The sequence below is a fragment of the Emydura macquarii genome, unplaced genomic scaffold (genome assembly GCF_026122565.2).
Source record: "Emydura macquarii macquarii isolate MOO-44397 ecotype Brisbane River unplaced genomic scaffold, CSIRO-AGI_Emac_v2 contig_691, whole genome shotgun sequence".
Taxonomy (NCBI): domain Eukaryota; kingdom Metazoa; phylum Chordata; order Testudines; family Chelidae; genus Emydura; species Emydura macquarii.
This window is the reverse complement of record NW_027130828.1, coordinates 3,110,238-3,131,764: the sequence shown is the minus strand read 5'-3', so window position 1 is coordinate 3,131,764 and position 21,527 is coordinate 3,110,238. Positions and strand designations below refer to the sequence as shown.

At 41.5% G+C, this 21,527-nt stretch overlaps 1 protein-coding gene across 5 annotated transcripts in view; it reads right to left on the bottom strand.

Moving 5' to 3' along the window:
- DENND1A (DENN domain containing 1A) overlaps positions 1–21,527 on the bottom strand; it is a 339,130-nt gene that overhangs the window by 143,756 nt on the left and 173,847 nt on the right. For 4 of the 5 annotated variants that reach the window (XM_067541721.1, XM_067541722.1, XM_067541718.1 and 1 more), the window contains 2 exons: positions 21,402–21,512; positions 2,792–2,892 (listed from right to left, as the gene is read on the bottom strand). In XM_067541721.1, coding sequence (XP_067397822.1) covers positions 2,792–2,892; positions 21,402–21,512 — 212 coding nt within the window. The remainder of the gene's footprint in view (positions 1–2,791; positions 2,893–21,401; positions 21,513–21,527) is intronic. The other variant, XM_067541719.1, reaches the window with a different exon arrangement.

The following is a 21,527-nucleotide window of genomic DNA, read 5'->3' as shown; positions in this document are numbered from 1 at the left end:
AGTATTCCTACAGCAAGTGTCTTTAACATGCACTTTTTCCTGTGACTCATGCATGATATGCATATCGTAGGCAGTCTTGGCTACTATAATTGAGTGGATATTGTTTCAAGCATAACACGTAAGGCAGGTCAGAGAGAGTAGAGACTGATTTTTAAGTAAAATAATCCCACACTGTTTTATGGCCATGCTTTTTATGACACTATTCATATGAATTTACGCTAACAAGAGCGGTTCTTAATTCAGACCCCACCCCAAATACAAAATGAATATGACTTTCGGCTTTTAGCATTAAAACAATTGAAAGATTGGCAGCATCTCTACGGGAGGTCACAATCAGGGCTAAGTAAGCACTTTTCAGCATATACATTTTTATTCACAACAACCCCAGTTCCTGTGTCCCTCCTTGTCAGTTTCACTTCACTCCCTGGTGTAAAATTAACATGGAGCATTGCAAAGCTAAGTAGGAATGGAAAAGCAGAGAGATTAGCAGCAGCATGAATTTAACAGACAAATTTTACATGTGTTGCCAGTTAAAAAAAAAAGCCAAATTGCAGAAGCTTTCCTTAAAATGTGGCATAATATGTGATCATGTATTCAAAGACTGTATCATAATGCATACGTACAAGAGGGCCAAATTAAGATTGCACAATTCTGGCATTTCCTAATTTTTGAGTGTTGATTTTGCAACCTTAACAATGTACTTTTAACATAGTTTTTGTAATTATTTATTTATTGCCCACAGCGTGCTAGATGCTGTACTGACATAAAGGAAGACATCTCCTGCCCTAAAGAGCTTGAACTCCTTACGCTGTTCAGCTCTCTCTGTGCCCTCAGTTACTTCAGCTATCCTTCTGACTGCATTTGGGAAGAATATCACTACCCCTTTGCCCTTGCTGACTTAGACTGTTAACTGAACTCCTGCCTCATGCTCAGTATTCAGATTTCCACCAAGTCATCCAGGAGTAGGTAACCCCAACATAATGGTCACCATATCCAAGCTCACTTTTCAAGTTAAAACAAGGTTTATTGGTGTGGGATACAAAATAAAAGGGAAATTGCGAACAAAATAAGAAGTCATAAGAAGACTATAAATACTGTGAGACTAACTACCATGAGAAGTGTAGCTATCTGGCTCTGTGCTTTTTCACTCAGCATTACTTAACAATGAAGAAACCCTTACATATTAGACATCTCTTGTATTTCTCAGCAGTTGCGAAGTGCTCTCATAAACCTGGTCTGCACTAGGGACTGTACCTGATCCTGACAGTAGATGTTGTGTCTGCAACAGGGGCAGCTGAACCAGTGCTTTAAAAAAAAACAGCCACATCCATTCAACTGCAAGGGGTTGACAGCAACATTTCTGAAACCATGATCTTTTTGGTGAAAGAATAAATAGCTTCCTTCACAAATCCTGAGGCTGCCACTAAACATTTGTCTACATGGCAAAAATAATCCTGTGACGCAAGTTGTAGAGCTCAGATCTACAGGCTGGGGCTCAGGCTATGGTGCTAAAATATAGCCATGTAGATACCCCAGCATGGGCTGGAGCTTGGGCTCTAAAACACACTCCCTTCCCCAAGCTTCAGAGCCAGAGCTCCAGCCCAAGCTGGAATGTTTACATGGTTATTTTTAGTGCCACAGCATGAGCCCCAGTCTATAGTCCCAGACTCTGATACTGGCTGCTGAGAGCTTTGGGGTTGTTGTTTGTTTGTTTTTTGTCACATAGGGATATCCTAAGAGGTCAACTAGCATGTACAATGATGTTCCAATGAAGAATAGATTTGATAGTTATACTCCACCTCTAATACGCACATGCTGGACCATCTTAAAAATATTATTTACTGCCACATTTTCACAGAGGGCAATGATCTTTTGTGTAGAAACCTGCATGTTTGCTTTGTCAAATGATAAGAAAAGTAACTGGATTGAAGATTTAATGGAGTTTTTCCTGCAAGAACATACTAACGGCCCATCTAAAAATCTAGAACAGTGCTTGAAATGTTTTTTTGTATGGATATACAGCATGCAGCTGCTTGTCAGGCATCTTGAGTGGGTTGTCACTGTAAATGAATGTATTCTTAATTTGACCCAAGTAAAAGTTTTGGTTGACAGACTGAATAATGAAGAAAAATGAAAACGATTCCAAGCTCAAACTTTCTAGCTTGACGGGAAATTGGTGAGAGCAGCAAAGAGCATCTTGGAAGTTACAGGAAAGCTTACTGAATTCAGATATGGGAGCATCCAGTGTCAAAGAATTCCCACTCTCTTTCCCTTCTGTAGAAGCTATAGCTCCATGCTAATGGAACAGGGCAGACAGAAAAGGTTTACACCTTCTCCCAAATAATGTACAATTACATTGGAATATGAATTTGTAAACTCACACTGAAAAATAAAAAATCCTACCAGTAAAGCACCAAAAAATTAAACAAAATAAAACAAATAACCTGACAAAAGGGAAAATAAGAGTAATCTTTTTCTGCCTGTATCCTTTACTATTGGGTTCTTCTTGATTTAAAATGTAACAAACAAAATCTATGCTGTAACAGTACATCTTGAAGGTCTGAAATTAATATATAGTAACATTCTATAGTAATATATTATGTTAGAGTAATTTATAAGATTGGTGCTATTATTTTATGCTATGAAAACAATGTATTTGACTTACTGAATCAACTACTTATTTAATATACACATATATATGTTTAGACAAAGTCACACTATAAAAGCACTTAAACCTTAAAATGCAGAGATTCATAAAACTGTTGTGTATCTAAGTGATCTACAGCCTTACCAGCAGTAGTCCAATAGACGCGGGGGCAGAACAGGAATGTAAACATGTTGCCAGAACATTGGGTAGAGCATAGCTGCAGACCCATGAATGCAGGCAGTTAACTGAAAGATATAAATCAAAACAAGATCATAAATAAGATAAAAGCTAAGCTTAAAAGAAATGGCTGGCCAAATAAATATATAAATAATAAAATAAAATAATTGGTTAGAAGTAGCAATTGTTTTTGTCTCTGAAGGCTTGACTACAGGGCATACATTGCACTGGTAACAAATGCTACTGATGGGTGGAGTAATACTGGTTCATGACTTATTTAGCTTAATTTTGTTAATATCTGAGAGTATATTTCACCCAACACACAACCTGAAGAAAGCATTTCAAGTCTTCCCCAAAACAACAGAAGCAGAGAAACAAAATCGGGGGAGGTGCCAGTGGAAGGAAGAGGGAAGAAATAATGCAAAAATGGCAGAAAAAGCCTGATACTGGAAATTACCCCCTAGTAAGTAAATCAGAGCTGTAACTAAACAATGGCACAAATATTAAGGAAGAAATAAAAATCTGTTAACTTCAATAGTACAGTAGCAACTTGGGAACCATGAACGCAAACAGCATGGGTTTCTCTAAAACAATACACGCCAAGCAAATTTGATCATTTTGGCTAGAATTACTGAATAAGTGGGTAAAAGAAAGAGACTATGTTCCTGGACTTCAGCATTTCATCTACTGACTCTCACAATTTTTATTTAAAAGTTCATTCAAATTGGCTTGGACATTGACAGAAACTGAGAACTAAATATAAATGGCAATCAAGCTGTGGGGAGGTGCCTAATAGGTCCTGGAGGAGTTGACTGGGTCCCAACCTTATTTAAAATCTTCATTAATAACCTGGAAGAGAAGATGACATTTATTGAAGGGTTTAAAATGGGAGCTCTTGTGAACCTTTATATGGACAGATACCTAAAACCTAAAGAAGTAGAAAAGATCAAAACACTGCACGAGCAGGAATTATTAATTGTATTACCAAAGCACCTAGGAGTCCTAATCATGGACAAGGACCCCACTGTGTTAAACGCAATACACACACAAAACAAAAAGTCCCTGGCTCCAAAGAGCTTACAATCTATGAATAAGAGAAGAGACAACAGATGGATACAGATAGATAGCAGAGTATGAGGTATCAATTAGACAGTATCGGGCTGCATAACAGGCAGTGAATAAAAGGATTTATCCTGGAAAATAAAGATAATGCATCTGGGGAAACAATTCAAAACTCAGCTAAAGCAATGCAAATGGAGACAGATACTTGGAAAAAACTGTTACACAGAGAAAGCAAGTGGACACCAAACAATCTAGATAAGAGTTTGCAATTAAAGAGAGTATCTTCTCATTTGGGAGCAGCACACAAAGAGGTATCATGGCCCAGGATGATGTCACGTCCCTTGTGTGCACACACCCAGAATAATGCTCAGCTTGGAGTACAAGAAACAATTTAAATGGAATTAAAAGAAATGCATAAAAAGGTTTAAAGGAAGGGAGGAATGGGCATCTGAGAAAAGTCTACAGAGTAAATGACAAAAGAAGACAACACTCTCTGTGTATCTAAAAGGTGTAATCTCCAAGAAAATATAGGCAGACATAATGAGATGAAATAAAATAAAGGAAAAGTTAGAATGAACATTAGGAAGTATGTCTTAACTGTGGGACCTATTAGATTGGAAGGTAATCTCCAGAAGACAGTGGTGGAAGCCCCATCAGTTGAGTCATTTGCAACTGGACAGACCACTGAAGTATATATTGTACTACAAGGAACCAGTGAGTGGCAGAGGAAATGGTCTAGGTGAGCTAATAGGTCTTCGTCTCTAATTTCAGTTCTTAAACTAAGGTGTATCCTGCAACATAACAATGCACAAGAGGCTGCTCCATGAGGATTCCGTGTTGGGGGAATAAGTCTCAATTGTGAATCTAGTATCTGTTGTTCATGCCACAGCCTTTAATGTATTTTCAATGCAGTTTTTGTTGGCTTGTTTTAACATATAGATAACTGTTAGTATGTGAACAACAAAACCTGTTTTTGGAGTGAACATGTGGCTGATTGGGCATAAGAATGAAGACAGGGACTATATTTTAAACACGTGTCTTATTTTTAGCCCATGGACTAAAACCTACTGAAATCCAGGGACAAAATTGAACTGGATAAGCTGTGAGGATGTAAAAGGAAACACTGAGGCTCTCTGGAGGGGAGCCAAGGGTCTGGGCACCATGATACAACCACACGGAACCATAGTGAGGCATGAACTGCGAGAACGAGTAGTTTTTTAATGACAAAAAAGTGACCACAAAAGTGAATAAAAATAGATTTTACAACTTACAACTCAAAAACCAGATGGATTTTTTTCCATTTTTTTAAAATCACTCCCAGGCTGAGACTTTGTATGCCAAGTATAAGCCCACAGTGGACTTTTATGACTGAGATATATACTGCTATGTTGGAAACCAGACCCTTAAGATAGACACTGCAGCTAGAGATGTTAAAAAATTTAATATTACTATGTTTAAAACAACAGATAAGTAACCTACCATAGTTAAGAACTCAGTATTGCTGCCCTGTGAGAAGTATTTGCAGAGCTCATGGAATATGAATCATTGCCTGTTTTATGCCATTAAATATCCATCTGTCATGATTATTAGTGTCTCATGCTCTCCATTTCCTAATAAATTTGCATTGGGATTCAGAGACTTAATGCTGACCAGAACATCATCAAAAAGGGGGTCCATAAACCTCTGAATGCTAGAAGCTGGGACTGGATAACAGGGGATGGATCACTTGATAAATTGCCCTGTTCTGTTCACTCCCTCTGAAGCACCTGGCTCCGGCCACTGTCAGAAGACAGGATACTGGGCTAGATGGACCATTGGTCTAACCCAGTATGGCCGTTCTTATGGGTTACAGCAACTAGGCTGAAGGAGGGAAACACACCGTTTTCTACAATATTTTTGATAACTAAGACAAGAAAATATCTAAGAAGCAAATTCTAATGGTATGCAAAACCCTGGAAAAGGGGATGGAGGGATTTTCTTGTCTTCTATAAATGAGACAATGGGAGGAGTTAATCTTAAAATATGACAATCATACAAAAATCAACTGATTCTCTGAGATGTAATCAGGGCAAAAATCCAAGGGTCCAAAAGTATTTGGTGTATCAAAGAAGGGTGATAATGTAAGTTTTAGCAAAGTTTATGATATCACTTAGTGGTCTCTGACCTCTGATTCTATGTTTAGCCCTCTATATTCCTTTCAATTTTATATTTTGACCCTGCTTTGCTGCATTACAGTCTTCTTTACATCTCATGGCAGAGCTGGTTCCTAGGATGAAATGAGAAGACAGTTTTTAACACTGTCTTTATTAGGCTGCGCCCCATGAAGACTGATGCTTTTGCTTTTCTATCTAATTTTTATAAGGTCACCTGTTACTGTGGTATTTGTGAGCTTTCGGAAGTCAGTAACTTGACTTTATTAACAGAGGAACACATGTATACAGGAAAAGCAATGAGTCAAAGCCCTAGCTGCAAGAATCCTTTATGACTTTTATGTTACTGTGCCATGAGCAACTCCAGTTTGGAGATTTTATCATATATTTTCCAGTGTAACCAGTTTGTTGTAATCTCAGAACCCATCTTTCTTGTTAATTTATTTAAGTAGATACCAGGCTCTTTGTGAAGGGTGCATGGTATTATTAAGAAAGGAAAAGTGGAATCCACAGTAAACATTCACTGCATTGGTTCAGTTCTAATTCTTAAAAATTTTCTTCAGTAACATGAGTTTGTCTGTCCTTGTGCTCATCTCTGTATGCCTGTTCTCCATCTTGACCACGTTTTATCAGTTTAGCTGTTCTGTTCCTCATGCACCACTCAAAACAAGACATTCAGGGGAAAGCACTATTCTAATATTAAGAATTTATATATAGTGCTGAAATGTACAGTGCACTAGTAAAAAAATACAATAAGACACTCCCTGTTCTCAAGAGTTCACAATCTATTACAGCATTTCACAGCCAAAAGTGGTTTTTAAATTATTATTATATTTTGATCTGTATCACCCCCTGGGCACAGTGACCAGTTCTTAAAGTATATGCATCTGCATTCATGTCTCTTGTGCTGCTCTGCAAAGACTGGTAGGTTCACTTTATGGTAAAATACAGTTCTCCTTTGGAAACACAAGGAAAAAAATTTTAATTAGCAAATGGAGGAAACTCTAAAGATTTGGAGGTTTGGTCCAGATGCTTGACCAAAGCTCTTGGATATGGAAACTGGATTAGAAATAGAAAACAGACTTTCAAGCAAGACTGGTATCCAGATACTATAAATACAGATACAGCTAGTTTATAGATTTTTAGTACTTCCTGGACTGTTTTAGATAATGCAGCAAGAATAGCATTTTCCAGTCTATTTCCACTTCTGGATGCAAATCAGGAAATGCAATTATCCCTTCACCGTCTCACATCAAACTTTTTTGTAAAAAATCAAGAGCAGTAAAATATTTGGGTTTGATTCAAGTTTTGACCAAAGGGTTGGGTTACTTTTTCTGGATCTATTCACCCATCCCCATTTACAATTTGCAAACTAACATTGGTTTTCCAATGGTTCTATCAAGGTTTATTTTCTGTCCCTGAACACTGAGATAAATCTGTTAAAAAAGCCACATTTAGGGGCATACTCTTAGCAGTGTAGCTCCCACCAACACTAATAGAGATCAAGCAGCTAATACACCATGCAATGAGTTGAGAATATGTTTCTTATTGTGTCTGCATTTCTAAGTATCTATAAATACTAATTTTCCTGGTAGTGGAAAGTTAATCAATTTAAAAAACAAAAGCTCATCGTTGATTTATTTGTAATTCTCTTTGAATTACTTCTACACGCATGACAGGTTGGGTTCGTAAAAGCAGAGCTGTATCATCAGCATTTAGCTTAAATTGGCTGATGTCAAAATCCTGTTCAAATAATGAAAATGACACAGATCTTATCTTCAGACTAATGTATACCATTAATACTTCCCTGTAACATTTAATGCATTACGAAGTGGAATGTGAGGACAGTGAAGTCACTTGTCACTTACAAAGTTGAGCTCTTGAAATGTCACATCATATCATCGACTACTGATGTATGACTTACATAGCCACATTTCCACATAGCCTGGAAGAATCCAGTTACATTTATCCGTTTTCACACAATTTAGACTGAAGGCAACGTTTTATCTGCAAACACTAAAAATTGTTGAATTGGTTTACAAAGGTTATTCTAGTTATCTGAGTACAAAGCAAAGTAAAGAGGAGGGAATAAATAAAAAAGTAAAGAAAACGGAATAAGCAATCTTCAAGAGTAATTTTTCTCCATTGTTTTAGGTAAATGTTTTATATTTTATCATTTATTTTTGTACTGATTTCAAAGCTATTCTAGAAACATTTTCACAAACTATTACAGAAATGCAAGCTAGAGAGACTTTATTTCTATTAGATACTGTATGCACGCAAAGTATACATAATTTTTTAACATTGTTTTAAAAGCTAGTAATGAAAGATGTGCACATCTGAATTTCCATCACCTTTAAAGCAGGGCTTCATAGCTCAGAGCCAGCCCAAAAATTAAGTAGCCAGACAACGTGGGCCCAGTGGTGAGGCGCCCTGACTGGAGCACAGCAGCTGCTTTCCCCTCCCAATCCCACCCCTGTCCCACGACGTGGGCCCAGCGGCAGGGCACCCTGGCTGGAGTGCAGCAGCTGGCACGCTCCCCTCGGTCCCGCCCCTCTCCCACAATGTGGGCCCAGCGGCAGGGCACCCTGGCTGGAGTGCAGCTGCCGCAGAACTCCCTCCTCCCGTCCCCGCCGCCACATGGACACAGTGGCGCCCTGGCAGCGTGGCAGCTGCTCCCCCTCGGGACCCAGTCTTTCACTGGGAGAAATACTAGGCACCAGAATTAAATTCCTAGGTGCCATGGCGACCTGGCGCCCGGGGTTTGTCGAGCCCTCCTTTAAAGCATCTATATACAAGAAAGAGGTACTGTAAATATTAAAATTCAGTGAAAGAAAACGATCCTCTCAAAAATCACATTCTGGGTGTGTCTACTCTACACGCTTCTTTAGGCCAGTGGTTCTCAATTAGGAGAACCCCTGGGGATAGGCCAAGGTCTTCCAGGGGGTACATCAACTCTTTTAGATATTTGCCTAGTTTTACAACAGACTACATAAAAAGCACTAGCAAAGTCAGTAGAAACTAACATTTTATACAGACAGTGACTTGTTTATACTGTGCTATGTACTATACATTGAAATGTAAGTACAATATTTATATTCCAGTTGATTTATTTTATAATTGTATGGCAAAAACAAGAAAGTAAGCAATTTTTCAGTAATAGTGTGCTGTGACACTTTTGTATTTTATGTCTGATTTTGTAAGCAAGTAGTTTTTACGTGAAGTGAAAACTTGGGGGTATGCAAAAGAAATCAGACTCCTGAAAAGGGTACAGTGGAAAGGTTGAGACCCACTGCTTTAAGCAATGTGTAGCGTACAGACTTGTGTAGCCCCCCCCCAAGCATAAGTAAAAGTAGCAGTGTAGCTGGTGAGGCCTGGCTTAGGCAAGTAAAGACACCTGAAAGGTTTGGATATGAGCTCGAGTACCCTACACGCTCTCTATTTGCCTCTCCCTGTCTATTCTGCTATTTTTAGCAGTGTAGTGTCCCGATGCTTCACACCTGTGGAGCCTTTCACTGCCACAGGAAAAGACTCCAGCAGTGAGGAAAAGCTCTGGCAGGGGGAGGCAATAGGAAAAGGATTTGCCAGCTCCCATTCCTGGAGCTCTTCCTGCCACAAGGAAAGACTCTAGCAATGGGGGAAGACTCTACTAGGGGAAAGGTGGTAAGGAAAGGCTTGGCCTCTCCCTGCGGCTTCCAACCATCACAGTGAAAGGTCAGGTAGCAGGGAGCTGCTGAAGCCTTTCCCAGCTGCTTCCCCTCTGCCAGAAACTTTCACTGATGTGTAGCTATACACCACAGTGTGGACATGGTGTGCTTTTCACTGCAACATGCAGCTACACTTACACCATGTGTCGCCACCAGAGGTGTAAAGGGCAGACATAGACTTAGTGAGAAAATAAGGAAGTCAGTATGTGTAAAATTTGCCTATAGTAATTAGACATGATGAATATTCATCAGAAAGCAATTATCAATCCTATTTAATGAGATTTTGCCCTCAAGCTTTTGAATATCCTAGGATAATAAACAAAACTACATCAGCTAGTTAAATTACAGCACCACATAATTCAGCACTTTATGCTACATCTTGTGAAAAAGGACGCTAGCTGTGCAGTGGTACATAAACCAAGAAAAAGCTTTTAAAAACTACTTAAAATGATCTAAATATTGGTATAACTAGCAGCTAAAAACAATTACTAGAAGATAGGAGAAACTTGTTTTAAAAAAAAAAAAGCCGATCAACATTCTGAACCTGGAGGAAACATCCCCACATGACCTGTAGCCAGAGCAAGGAAGGAATGGAGGCATGTGGAGATATGCACAGCTTATCCTTCTATCAGCTGTGACCATTCAGTACCACAATGGAGCACTTGTGCGGCCCAATGGGCTCTGTTATCACAGAAGGTTCCCAAAGCTGAAAAGCTCCATTGCATGGGTGTGAGAATGCATGTGCCCTAAAAATGGGAATATAGAGAATAGACCTTGAAAAAGGATGTGTAATATACTACAAAGTCATGCCAGGCATTAAAGTCCCACCACATAATTTCTGTAAATGTCCTTTGATTCAGGTTAAAAAAAAAAGCCAGACACAATCCAAATGATACTTGCCCTAGTGAAGTGCTAAATGTAAAACCCTAAATGATATTGGGAGAGAATGTTGCATAACAACTGATGGTAGACAGAATTATTTTAACACATCATAGCCACAGACATCAATTTAGAACGGAAGCATTGTCACCAGGACAAAACTGACTAACCTATGTCGCCCATATACAAGAGAACAAGGAAATATTCAGGAGAGAGATTACACTACCATGCAGAGCTTATACCACTATGTTAATTATACACAATTTATTTACTCTAGCATTTAGGCACCATTACATGAATTTAGAAGTATATCAAAAGTCCCACAACAACGAGGAACAAAACTCTTACCATTCAGTAAAGCTGGAAAAGCCCAACAGCTATACAACAAGAGGAAAAACCCAATAGGTCTGTTTTCCAGCAGATATAGATATGATCATTCCATAACAACAGCATGAAAGAGAAAGGGATAACTATTTCACAGATACAACACAGACTGAGCATGTCCTGCATCTTTACTCAGGGAGCTGTTTTAACAACGTGGTCTAAATAAGGCATTAAGCCAGAGTGTTTGGTTTCTAATCAACAAAGAAGATTTGTCTATTGATAAATACTTTGAAAATATAACTGGGAAAACTTAGGCACAGATATATTGTAGAACTTGCCCTTGGTCAGGTAACAAACAAGCATCAAAGCTGGGAATATAATGTGAGTGATGGATCTTGCACTTTCCTTCTCGAGCCATGAGAGACCATTACTCTAAAAACCGTGACTTATTTTGGCTGCAATCCATGACATACCATAGATATGATATGTCCACCCCAAAACTACACGTGACATTCTTAACATGGTTATCCTAGCACCTTATACACCACCAGAATAAAGATAGCGGATTTATATTTAATTCCGCTTTATGCCCGAAGACACTGGAGAGACTGAGGAATCCTCTGAATTGAAAGAGGGAGAAAGAAAGTTTACATATATCTGACTAAAAGGTCTGGAGCTGCCTAACAATTTCCATTTTACTGTCACTTTAGTTAACAAACCTTCCCTAACTCTTTGTGATGGGGTTTGTCAGTGCACGCATAACCCTCCCCTCCCACCACCACTGTGCTTGTTTTTCCCTCAACACTGCTGTTAATGTTGTCTCTGCTATGTTAATGATCACCATAGCGGCATTCCTCTGGGTCTGTGCTCTCTAGTACAGTTACATACTTACTGGTACTTAACCATCACACCCAAAAATTGTATTTAAAATAAAAGCTTTAGGGTTAAAATCCTTATAGTGAAAGTTTCATACTTTCAAGTTGAAAATGCAAACTGGGTTGGAGCCAGAGTTCCAGAGGATAAAAAGCTTTTCAAAATTATCATGGATAGGCACGTGTATGGAGGCACAAGCCTGGTCCATGTTGGGCATTCTTTCTTCCTCAGAATGTGGAGCCTACTTGCAGGCACTTTAGTTTATGGCCACATATGACAAGAAAGCAGTAAGTAGGGTGGGTCCAATGATTAAAGCAGAAGGTTCAGAACCACAAATGCTAGGTTTTATTCCCAGCACTCACTCACTGTGTGGCCTTGGGCTCAACAACCCCTCTTCTTCAGTTTACCACACATGATAACCCTCTTGTGGAAGCTACCTCAAAAGTCTGATATGAGAGGTCACATAACGTAAGGTACTTTGGAACCATTAGACACAAGTAATACTAAACCTTCAGAACATGCTGCAACTTCCTGGAGGAGTTCATAAAATAGGGTTACTTACCAGTAACTTGTTCTTCGAGATGTGTTGCTCATATTCATTCCAATATAGATGACTGGTTCCCGGAACTATTTTGCCCTTAGCAAGCCCCATAGGGTTGGCTCAGGCGCCCCCTGGAGTGCCGCGCTTATGCCGCGGTATATCAGGCGCCACTGGCCCTGTGGGCCCTCAGTCCCTTCTTTCTGCCGACTCCGACAGCAGGGACGGAGGGTGGGTGTGGAATGGACATGAGCAACACATCTCGAAGAACAACAGTTACTGGTAAGTAACCCTGTTTTCTACTTTGAGTAATTGCTCATATCCATTCCAATATAGGTGATTAAATAGCCATACTTCGGAGATGGGTAGGAGTCAGCGGTGAACTACTCTCATGAGCATGGTCCTGCCAAAGCCCGCGTCCTCTCTCGCCTGCTGCACAATGGCATAGTGGGACGTGAAGGTGTGGACTGACAACCAGGTTGCTGCCTTACAGATGTCCTACAGGGGCACTCTCTCCAGGAAGGCCGCTGCCGAGGCCTAGGCTCTGGTTGAGTGCACTGACACAGCTCCTGGAAGTGGCACCTTCACCCGCTCGTAACAGGTCCTGATGCACCGTGCGGTTGGGAAAGAACACGGGGAGGAAGATATCCTGGTTATAATGAAACTGGGACACCACCTTAGGCAGGAAGGAACCGTCTGTGATCGGGAAGGATAGTAATATGAAAATAAGCATCCCTTAAGTCGAGGGCAGCGTACCAGTCCCCTGGATCTAGAGTGGGAATGATGGAGGCTAGGGAAATCATACGGAACCTGAGGCACCTGATGAATTTGTTTAGACTACGTAGGTCTCATATGGGCCTCAGGCCCCCTTTTTCCTTGGGAATGAGGAAATATCGTGAGTAGAACCTCTTTCCCCTTTCCTGTGGAGGAACCTCTTCCACAGCTCCAAGGAGGAGGAGAGTGTTCACCTCCTGTATGAGGAGTTGCTCATGAGAGGGGTGCCCGAAGAGGGACGGTTTAGGGGGAGAGTCCGGGGGGAAGGCCGTGAGTTAGAGGGCGTAGTCCCTGCGGACTACACTGAGGACCCAACAGTCTGAGGTGATGTTTTGCCACTTGGTGTAGTATGGCCTGAGTCTGTGGGTAAACGGTACGGTCAGATCCAGTGGGATGGGGAAAGTGCCACCTTCGGGCGCACCATCAAAATTGCCGCTTGTTATTATGCCCCTTGGCTGGGCCTTGTTGGGGGTCCGCCGAGGACCGCTGGCGGTCGCGCCGGTTAGGCGGTCTATGTCTGTCTCGACTCCTCCTGGGTTGAGTGGGTCTGGGTGGCGGCCTAGGGGCAGGCTGGGGCTGGCATTGGGCTTGCGGCCGAGACTGATGCCTCGAGGCCTGAGGAGTGTAAAGCCCTAACGATTTCAGTGTAGCCCTGGAGTCTTTCAGGGCGTGCAGTTTATCATCGTTTTTTTCAGAGAAGAGGCCAGCACCATCGAAAGGCAGGTCCTGGATGGACTGCTGGACCTCTTGAGACAGTCCCAATGACGGCAGCCAGGAACACTGCCGCATCACAATGCCCGAGCCATGACTCTGCTAGCGGCGTCCGCTGCATTGCTGGCCATTTGTAAGGCTGCCTCTGCCACTGCAGTACCTTCCTCTATGACCGCGGTGAAGTCCGCTGCTTGGTCCTGTGGGAATCCCTGCGCGAACCTCTGCAAGGAGGACCAGAGGTTCACGTTGTAACACCGAGGAGCGCCTGGTGGTTGGCGATCCTCATCTGCAGGGCACCCATGGAGTAGACCTTGCGGCCGAAAAGGTCTAGTATTTTATTATCTTTATTTTTGGGGGTATTGCCCTGGGCCCCCTGCCTGTCTCGTTGGTTGACGGCATCAACCACGAGAGTTCCCAGAGCAGGGTGGTTGTATAGGAATTCAAACCCCTCCACGGGAACATAATATTTCCTCTTGGCGCCCTTGGATGTAGGGGAAACCGAGGCAGGGGTTTGCCAGAGGGCCCTGGCCAGCTTCAAAGCCCTATTGTGCACCAGCAGGGTGACTCTAGATGGCCCTGCTGACCCTGACACACCAAAGAGGGGGTCCTCCTCCTCAGAGAGCTCCTTGAGATCCAAGTTCAAGTTGCTTGCCACCCTCTTAAGCAGTTCCTGGTGTGCCTTAAAGTCAGGCAGGGGTGCCCTATGGTCCCTGGCGGCAGCATAGTCAGGGAAGGACGAGGAGGACTGTGGGAGGGGACCCGTGGAGGGACCCTCCTGAGGGTCCGATTCCTCCTCTGAGGAATGGCCCTTGTCTGGCTGGCTCGGAGGCGGGGGTGCTGGTTGGGCCACCAAGGACTGGACTGAAACTATACCCTGGCTCATCTGGGTCCCCCAGGTCCCCCAGTAGGGCCTCTACCATGGTCCTTGAGGCCACGCCGGTGCCGGCAACGGTGCCGACTGGGAAGTGTCCAGATGGGCACAGGACCCCGAGCCACTGGAGCGGTGACGATGATACTTGTGGCCCCGGCCAGCCCTCGTCGATGACCTGCTCCGAGATGATGAGGAGGATCATCAGTGTCGATGCCTGCGGTGCTGGCGGGGGGTAGGGGGCGCGAGCGGCTGGAGGAACTGGAATAAGATCTCTGCCTGGGCGCCGAGGTCTTGCGATGGCACTTGCCCCTATGAGATCGGAAGTAGTGCCAGCCATGATGTCTCCGCCCCGGCTCCGACTCCGAGGATCTCGACCGGTGGCGCAATGCCGAAGTGCCGTCGGTGCCGAGTCTTTCGGTATCGGGATCCTCAACGGGCTATGGCCAAGACACCGGTCCCTGCGCCCTCAGCCAAGGGGGGGGGGGAAGGAGACGTGGGCATGCCCATTAGGGCGCTTGCCGCGAAGAACGCCTCCGGTGTCGATGGCCTTTGCAGGGGCATTCCCCACCCCCAGGAGTCTGGGGAGGTTCCCTGGGGGAGATGTCGGTGCCGGAGTACTCTACATGGCACTTGGCTGGGGCATCTCCTGACTGGCCCCCGGCCCGACAGGCAGCATGGGGGAGTCCTTGTGGGCGGCTTCCTGCCGCTTTTTCTTTCTCGGCACCGAAGGTTGCTGACGAGATGATTCCGGTGCTGGTGGAGCGCTCCGCACCGAATTGACACTCGGTGCCGTGGAGGATTGCACTGATTCGGAGTCCAGGCGGAGCGCGGACTCCATCAGTATGGCCTTCAAGCGGGCATCTCTCTCCTTCTGAGTCCGCAGCTTGAAGGCCTTGCAAATTTTACACTTATCTTTGCGGTGCTGCTCCCCGGGACAACAGAGGCAGCAGTCGTGAAGGTCGCTCACTGGAAAAGCCTTGCCGCAAGCGGCACAGGCTTTGAAACCGGTTGAGCCAGGCATGGCCCAACCTTAAGCTCCTGAGGGCTATCTATCTATTGTCTAACACTAACACTTAACTATTCAAACTAAACTGCTATCCTAAACAACTATCTACTAATCAACAATGAACAATGAAGAACGGGGAAGCTACTTGCTGTTAGCAAGAGGCAGACGTTCCAGCAACCGTCAACAGGCGGAAAGAAGAAACTGAGGGCGGCACTCCACGGGGCGTCTGAGCCAGCCCTACCGGGCTTGCTAAGGGCAAAAGAGTTCCGGGAACCAGTGCACGGGACGCGCACTCACCTATGTTGGAATGGATATGAGCAGTCACTCGAAGTAGAATTAATTTCATCCACCACAATCATACTCTTTTATATGGTTTACCAATGCAAATAAAGAAAATACCAATTTCTTTCTTTGGTAAATAAAGTTTACCAAAATACAGCAGAAAATGGAAGGTCAGCATGAAAAGTAGCAGCTCTTTGCACAGTATATCACCATATAACCAAAGTGGCATGATCATGCAGGTGTGTTCATCTTCCATGGTCATTTCCTGGGTGACTCAGGCCAGTGGGATTTTATACTCGGAAACCTTCTTTTAACTAGTCATTTTATTACGTCTTGTTCTGCCCCAAATGGAACCTTCCCACCAACTCCACAACAGCATGAAAAACTCGTAAGAGGAAATAAACAAGATCTTTCCTCAGCTAATATGAACTAGATGGCATTTGTTCTAAAAAATAGAGAGCAACCTTGCACACATCCCAGTTTATTCAGCCTCAATGGTCAGAAGGCTCCTTTGGAAACCATGTTAACTTTATTAACATAGTAAGTCAAAAATCTTAGTAGTAAAGCAAATGCACAACACAATTCCCAACTTGCAGCATGAAACTGGAAAGTTCCTAAGCAAGAACCTCTATGTAATTTCCCAAAGTTCTGTGTCTACTGTGATTTTAATGTTTATTCTCTAAAGCATTTAAAGATGTCTGGAAAGAATTGTTTAAGAACTCTTTTTATTTAAAAATAGGTTGAGGGAACTGCTATTTGATTACTTCCTATTATGACAATTTAAGATTTTATAACTTAGCAACAAAAGTTTAACTAAACATGATGCTCAACATTAAAGACATTGAAGGGTAAAATGTCACTTATTTCTGAGATGTAATCCTACCTTCTATCTAGCATAAATCCAAATTGTACCACCTTGTGTAGACACCAAGAGTGCCCTTCAATTTTGCCAAGATAATGGTTACTAAAGCAATAGCTTACTTGTTGGAGACCTTATCTGATTAGTGACTGTAATACAGAAAACAAGCTGTTAATAATAAGGCAACCTGAGAAATGCCAGACTGTCAAAGATATAGGATTTCAGAAGGTTAAAATGAGATCAGTTCCACTACACCTCAGTTCCCTACAGCTGCTGCAGAAGGATCATGCAAAAATACAGCTATTTAAGAGATATTAATTGATCATGGGTATCTTATTTTTAAAATTTCACATTAAACATTCAAACGTTATTATGCGTGTAAATGAATTGACTGAAGGGTTTTTGTCATTTTTATTTAGAAAAATTAAAGACTGGTGACAAATTATGATAGGAGCAATTTCCAAACATGTTTTATTGCCTCCCTCTAGATGTCTCAATGTGTGCACATATTACTGTATTAAGATTGCAGTGTGAGACTTAAAAAAGGAATTTACACTGGAAACATCAAATCACTTTTCAATGTTTATAAGCCCAACCATTCTAAGTTACTCAAGGCTGAAACTCAAGTTACCAGCATACATTGAAAGGCATTTCAGGCTCTGTGGAGAAGCAAGACTCCTACAGCAGATTGTAGGTGCAGGTTAAGATTGAGGTGCTTTGGCAAAATTGAGAAAATCACGGAATCATAGAAGATTAGGGTTGGAAGGGATCTCAGGACGTCATCTAGTCCAACGCCCTGCTGAAAGCAGGACCAACCCCAACTAAATCATCCCAGCCTTTGTCAAGCTGCACCTTAAACACCTCTAACAATGGAGATCCCACCACCTCCCTAGGTTACGCATTCCAGTGTTTCACCACCCTCCTACTGAAAAGGTTTTTTCTAATAGCCAACCTATACCTTCCCCACTGTAACTTGAGACCATTGCTCCTAGTTCTGTCATCTACTACCACTGAGAATAGCCTAGCTCCATCCTCCATGGAACCCCTTTCAGGTAGTTAAAAACTGCTATCCCCCCCCATTCTTCTCTTCTGCAGACTAAACAAGCCTAGTTCCCTCAGCCTTTCCTCATAAGTCATGTGCTCCAGCCCCTTAATCATTTTTGTTGCCCTCTGCTGGACTCTCTCCAATTTGTTCACATCCTTTCTGTAGTGGGGGGCCCAAAACTGAACACAATACTCCAAATGTGGCCTCACCAGTGCCGAATAGAGGGGAATAATCACTTCCCTTGATCTGCTGGCAATGCTCCTACTAATGCAGCCCGATATGCCATTAGCCTTCTTGGCAATAAGGGCACATTTTTTACTCATATCCAGCTTCTTGTCCACTGTAACCCCCAGGTCCTTTTCTGCAGTGCCATGTTCACTTATCTTTAAAGCATTAGACTGTCTTGGAACTTCGTCAGAGAATGTATCTTAGTGCATTTTACCTTTATGAGATGGTTAAGGATACAACTAGCAAGCTCTCAACTCCTAGAGAGGGACAGAATTTGCTATTTATGCTAGAACAATGTTTCTTCTCTGCACAAATGGTTGTTTAAACCTGGAAATATCTTGGTTGTGGATAAATTAACCTTGATGAAAAATAACCAAATGTAGGGACTTTTAAGAAACTTGACCCAATTTGTGAATTTCTCCAAGAACCACCAGGATGCTCTCTTTGGCTATCTTTTTTATATTCTATATTTATACTGCCTTTATTAGAGTGAATACTTATCATAACCTATTGGGGCAGGGCTGCAAGGGCAAGCTGTACTGGAACTGAGAAGCATTACTTACTTATATGTCGCTTTGCTTTCCTTAATAAGCTCTTTCACAAGTAGGCTTTTGTTTTCCTTCCTGATCATCTTTCTCCTATTCCTATTTCTTTGCCTCTGTCCAAGATAAAAGCATATCTGGCTCTTCAGGGGGAGAATTAGCCTTACTGTACATTTGTATCTTACAACTATATATATAAACTGCACTGAGATTGGAGTGACAGGTTTTAAGGCAGGTTTGAAGTCTTGGGCCAGAGCCAGTGATTCCTTGCCTGCATACTTGGCTCTGCATGATCCAGCAGTAGGAACAAGCTGCATTATTTTATTTCAAACTGTACTCAGCAGAAGCCAAGACCTTATAACTGGAAACTTACCAAACTATGAGAATTCTCAAAGTATAGACAGTGTCCTGTTTTTAAAAAATGGAACTGTTTGCAATTAATTTGTTTAACATTTATCATTTAAATGTAATATCAAGTAAATCAGAGAAGAGTAATCAGAAACCTTATAAGTGGAATGAAATATCTTGTGCTACAATGTCTCCTCAAATTCATATTATGATTCGAAGAGCTCTTAATATTGGCAAGTTAAATAAATGTTGGGGGTAACTGAGTGCTGAGATCCAACCTATTAGCTATTACATGTGAATTGTTCTGGTCATTGAACCTGTGGAAAGTTATTGCCATTTTGCATGTTTTTTTTCCAAGGGGCAATATAATTCACTCCTCAAAACACTAAAAGCTGAACTGTGAATTTTACTGAGTATTCACAAGATGGATTTTACCTGTTCATTTTGTGATCTAATTCCTCATACAAAAATAAACTTAACCCAAAATGCATAAGTCTGAGCGTGCACATATAGCAAAAGCCTCTTTGTGTTTAGATGCATGTTGTAACAGAAATAGAGAGGAAGTGGAGTATCTTTTGTAACCAGTATTCTTTCCAGCCTACCTTACAAAGGGCTGGATCTTCATGCCAACCAAGCACGCTGGCTCTATAGTTTGAAGAAACTTATCTTACCTTGATGCCACCTCAACTCCCTTCCAAATTTATAACACTATATGTAATTCACTTTTTCCTGAAACAAATAAATCACCTTACTCCACCCTTCCAGCCTCACACAAATTGATTTATATTCTAGACCTGGATCTGTAGCTTTGTTCACTCTGACCCTACAGTAAAACCACAATGGTGGGTGTATATATAAGTGCACTGAAGAATACACTGCATAGGTCTGTCTATCTAATGGTTTTCTATAATGTCCATCATTGCAATATAAAAGTATTATTGGTTCTTTATGGCTTTTGGTCCCAAAAGACTAAAACGTTGTTAGAATGTCCCATAGAATGATTACATTGAATCTCCTGCTCTTATTTTATTTTCTTAACAAAACAGATTATTATTTCTATCTGGAGATGGAATAAAAAGTGGGTTTCTTCTCTCCCTCTCCCCACACCAACATGTACGTGCTATTCTTTTTATGTTTTTGGTATGTATTGTTTCAGCAGTATTTTCGGACAGTTTATGATGCAGTTATAATCTTGTACAATCAAACTCATACCTTCAACAGGTCAGATAATACCATACAAATGTAAATAGGAGCTCTAACTTTAGAAAGAGCCTTTCAAGTATTTAGTCTAAAGCATTAGTTTACTAAATGTTGCCTTCTATCATGTTTATCATTCTTAACAGAAAACAATCAATACCCATTTACAGAGCAAACAGAATGAAAACTTAACTTTTTCCTTTATACATAAAAACATGATCTTATTGACTGATAAAACTTCAAATGCATAATGCTAAACTTTGAACTAAATCAGGCTGGGTTTTTTGGTATTGATATGCAGCCATTTTCAGAAGACACAGCACTTTGGAGTGCTCAGCAGCTTTCATCTTTCAGATGCTTGATGGAGCCTAAGTAGCATTAAGCCTATATATTATCAAACAAAATTGCGAAAAATGTGATTCTCTAACGTGTTATAGCTCACCATCTGGGTTTATCAAGAGAAGGTCACCAGAAGTTCTGTCTGAAAGTATCATTTATCTATTTTTCTTTCAAATAAGTATATGAAAAAGGGCTTCACTAACAGTGTAAATGTTATGATGCAGCATCTGTATCAAGAGCAAAACTTTTTCATTCAAACATTCGAGAGGCCACAGAATCTCAGAAAAGTCATCTCTGTCATGGGATTTTCCACAGCCCAAGCACAGTCATACATTTATTGTTTTTACATATATACCTGATTTCTGGCTAAAAAATTCTGTTCTCTCTCTCTCTCTCTCTCTCTCTCACTCACTCTCACACACAGAACTATTTTATATACAGAATTTGTATACATACATATCTTTTTTTACAAAGAAATGTTGTATACATCCTGACAGCATATATCTATTCTGTTCGTCAATTCCCTGCTGCTGTCTGTTTATGCCAATGTACACAATGATTGTATAGTTATTAATGATTACAGTAATTTGTTATTATTTCTCAGTATGCCTAAAGTGCTTCTTCTCTTCATACAGTGCCTTTTCAAGTAGGGAAGAACTCTGAAGACTGGCCCTTTGTCATGTTCATTTATACAATAAATCCAATCTTGGTATAATATTCCTGCCGCCGTGCAAACAATTTTACATCTTGATTACTCAAATTCTAGATACTCCAGAAGATCTCCAGCATGATTGGCACTTTTAAAAATGAATTGTCAAGAGATTATTCTGAAATTTACTTACAGTGCTCAGTTTACTACAGCAGATGAGGATGCGGCGTTCGTATAGCATACTAGCATAGAGATGCAGCATGTTGTTGACATCGACTGCTACAAAATACTCTGTCAGATTTCTCTAGGAAAAAAAGAT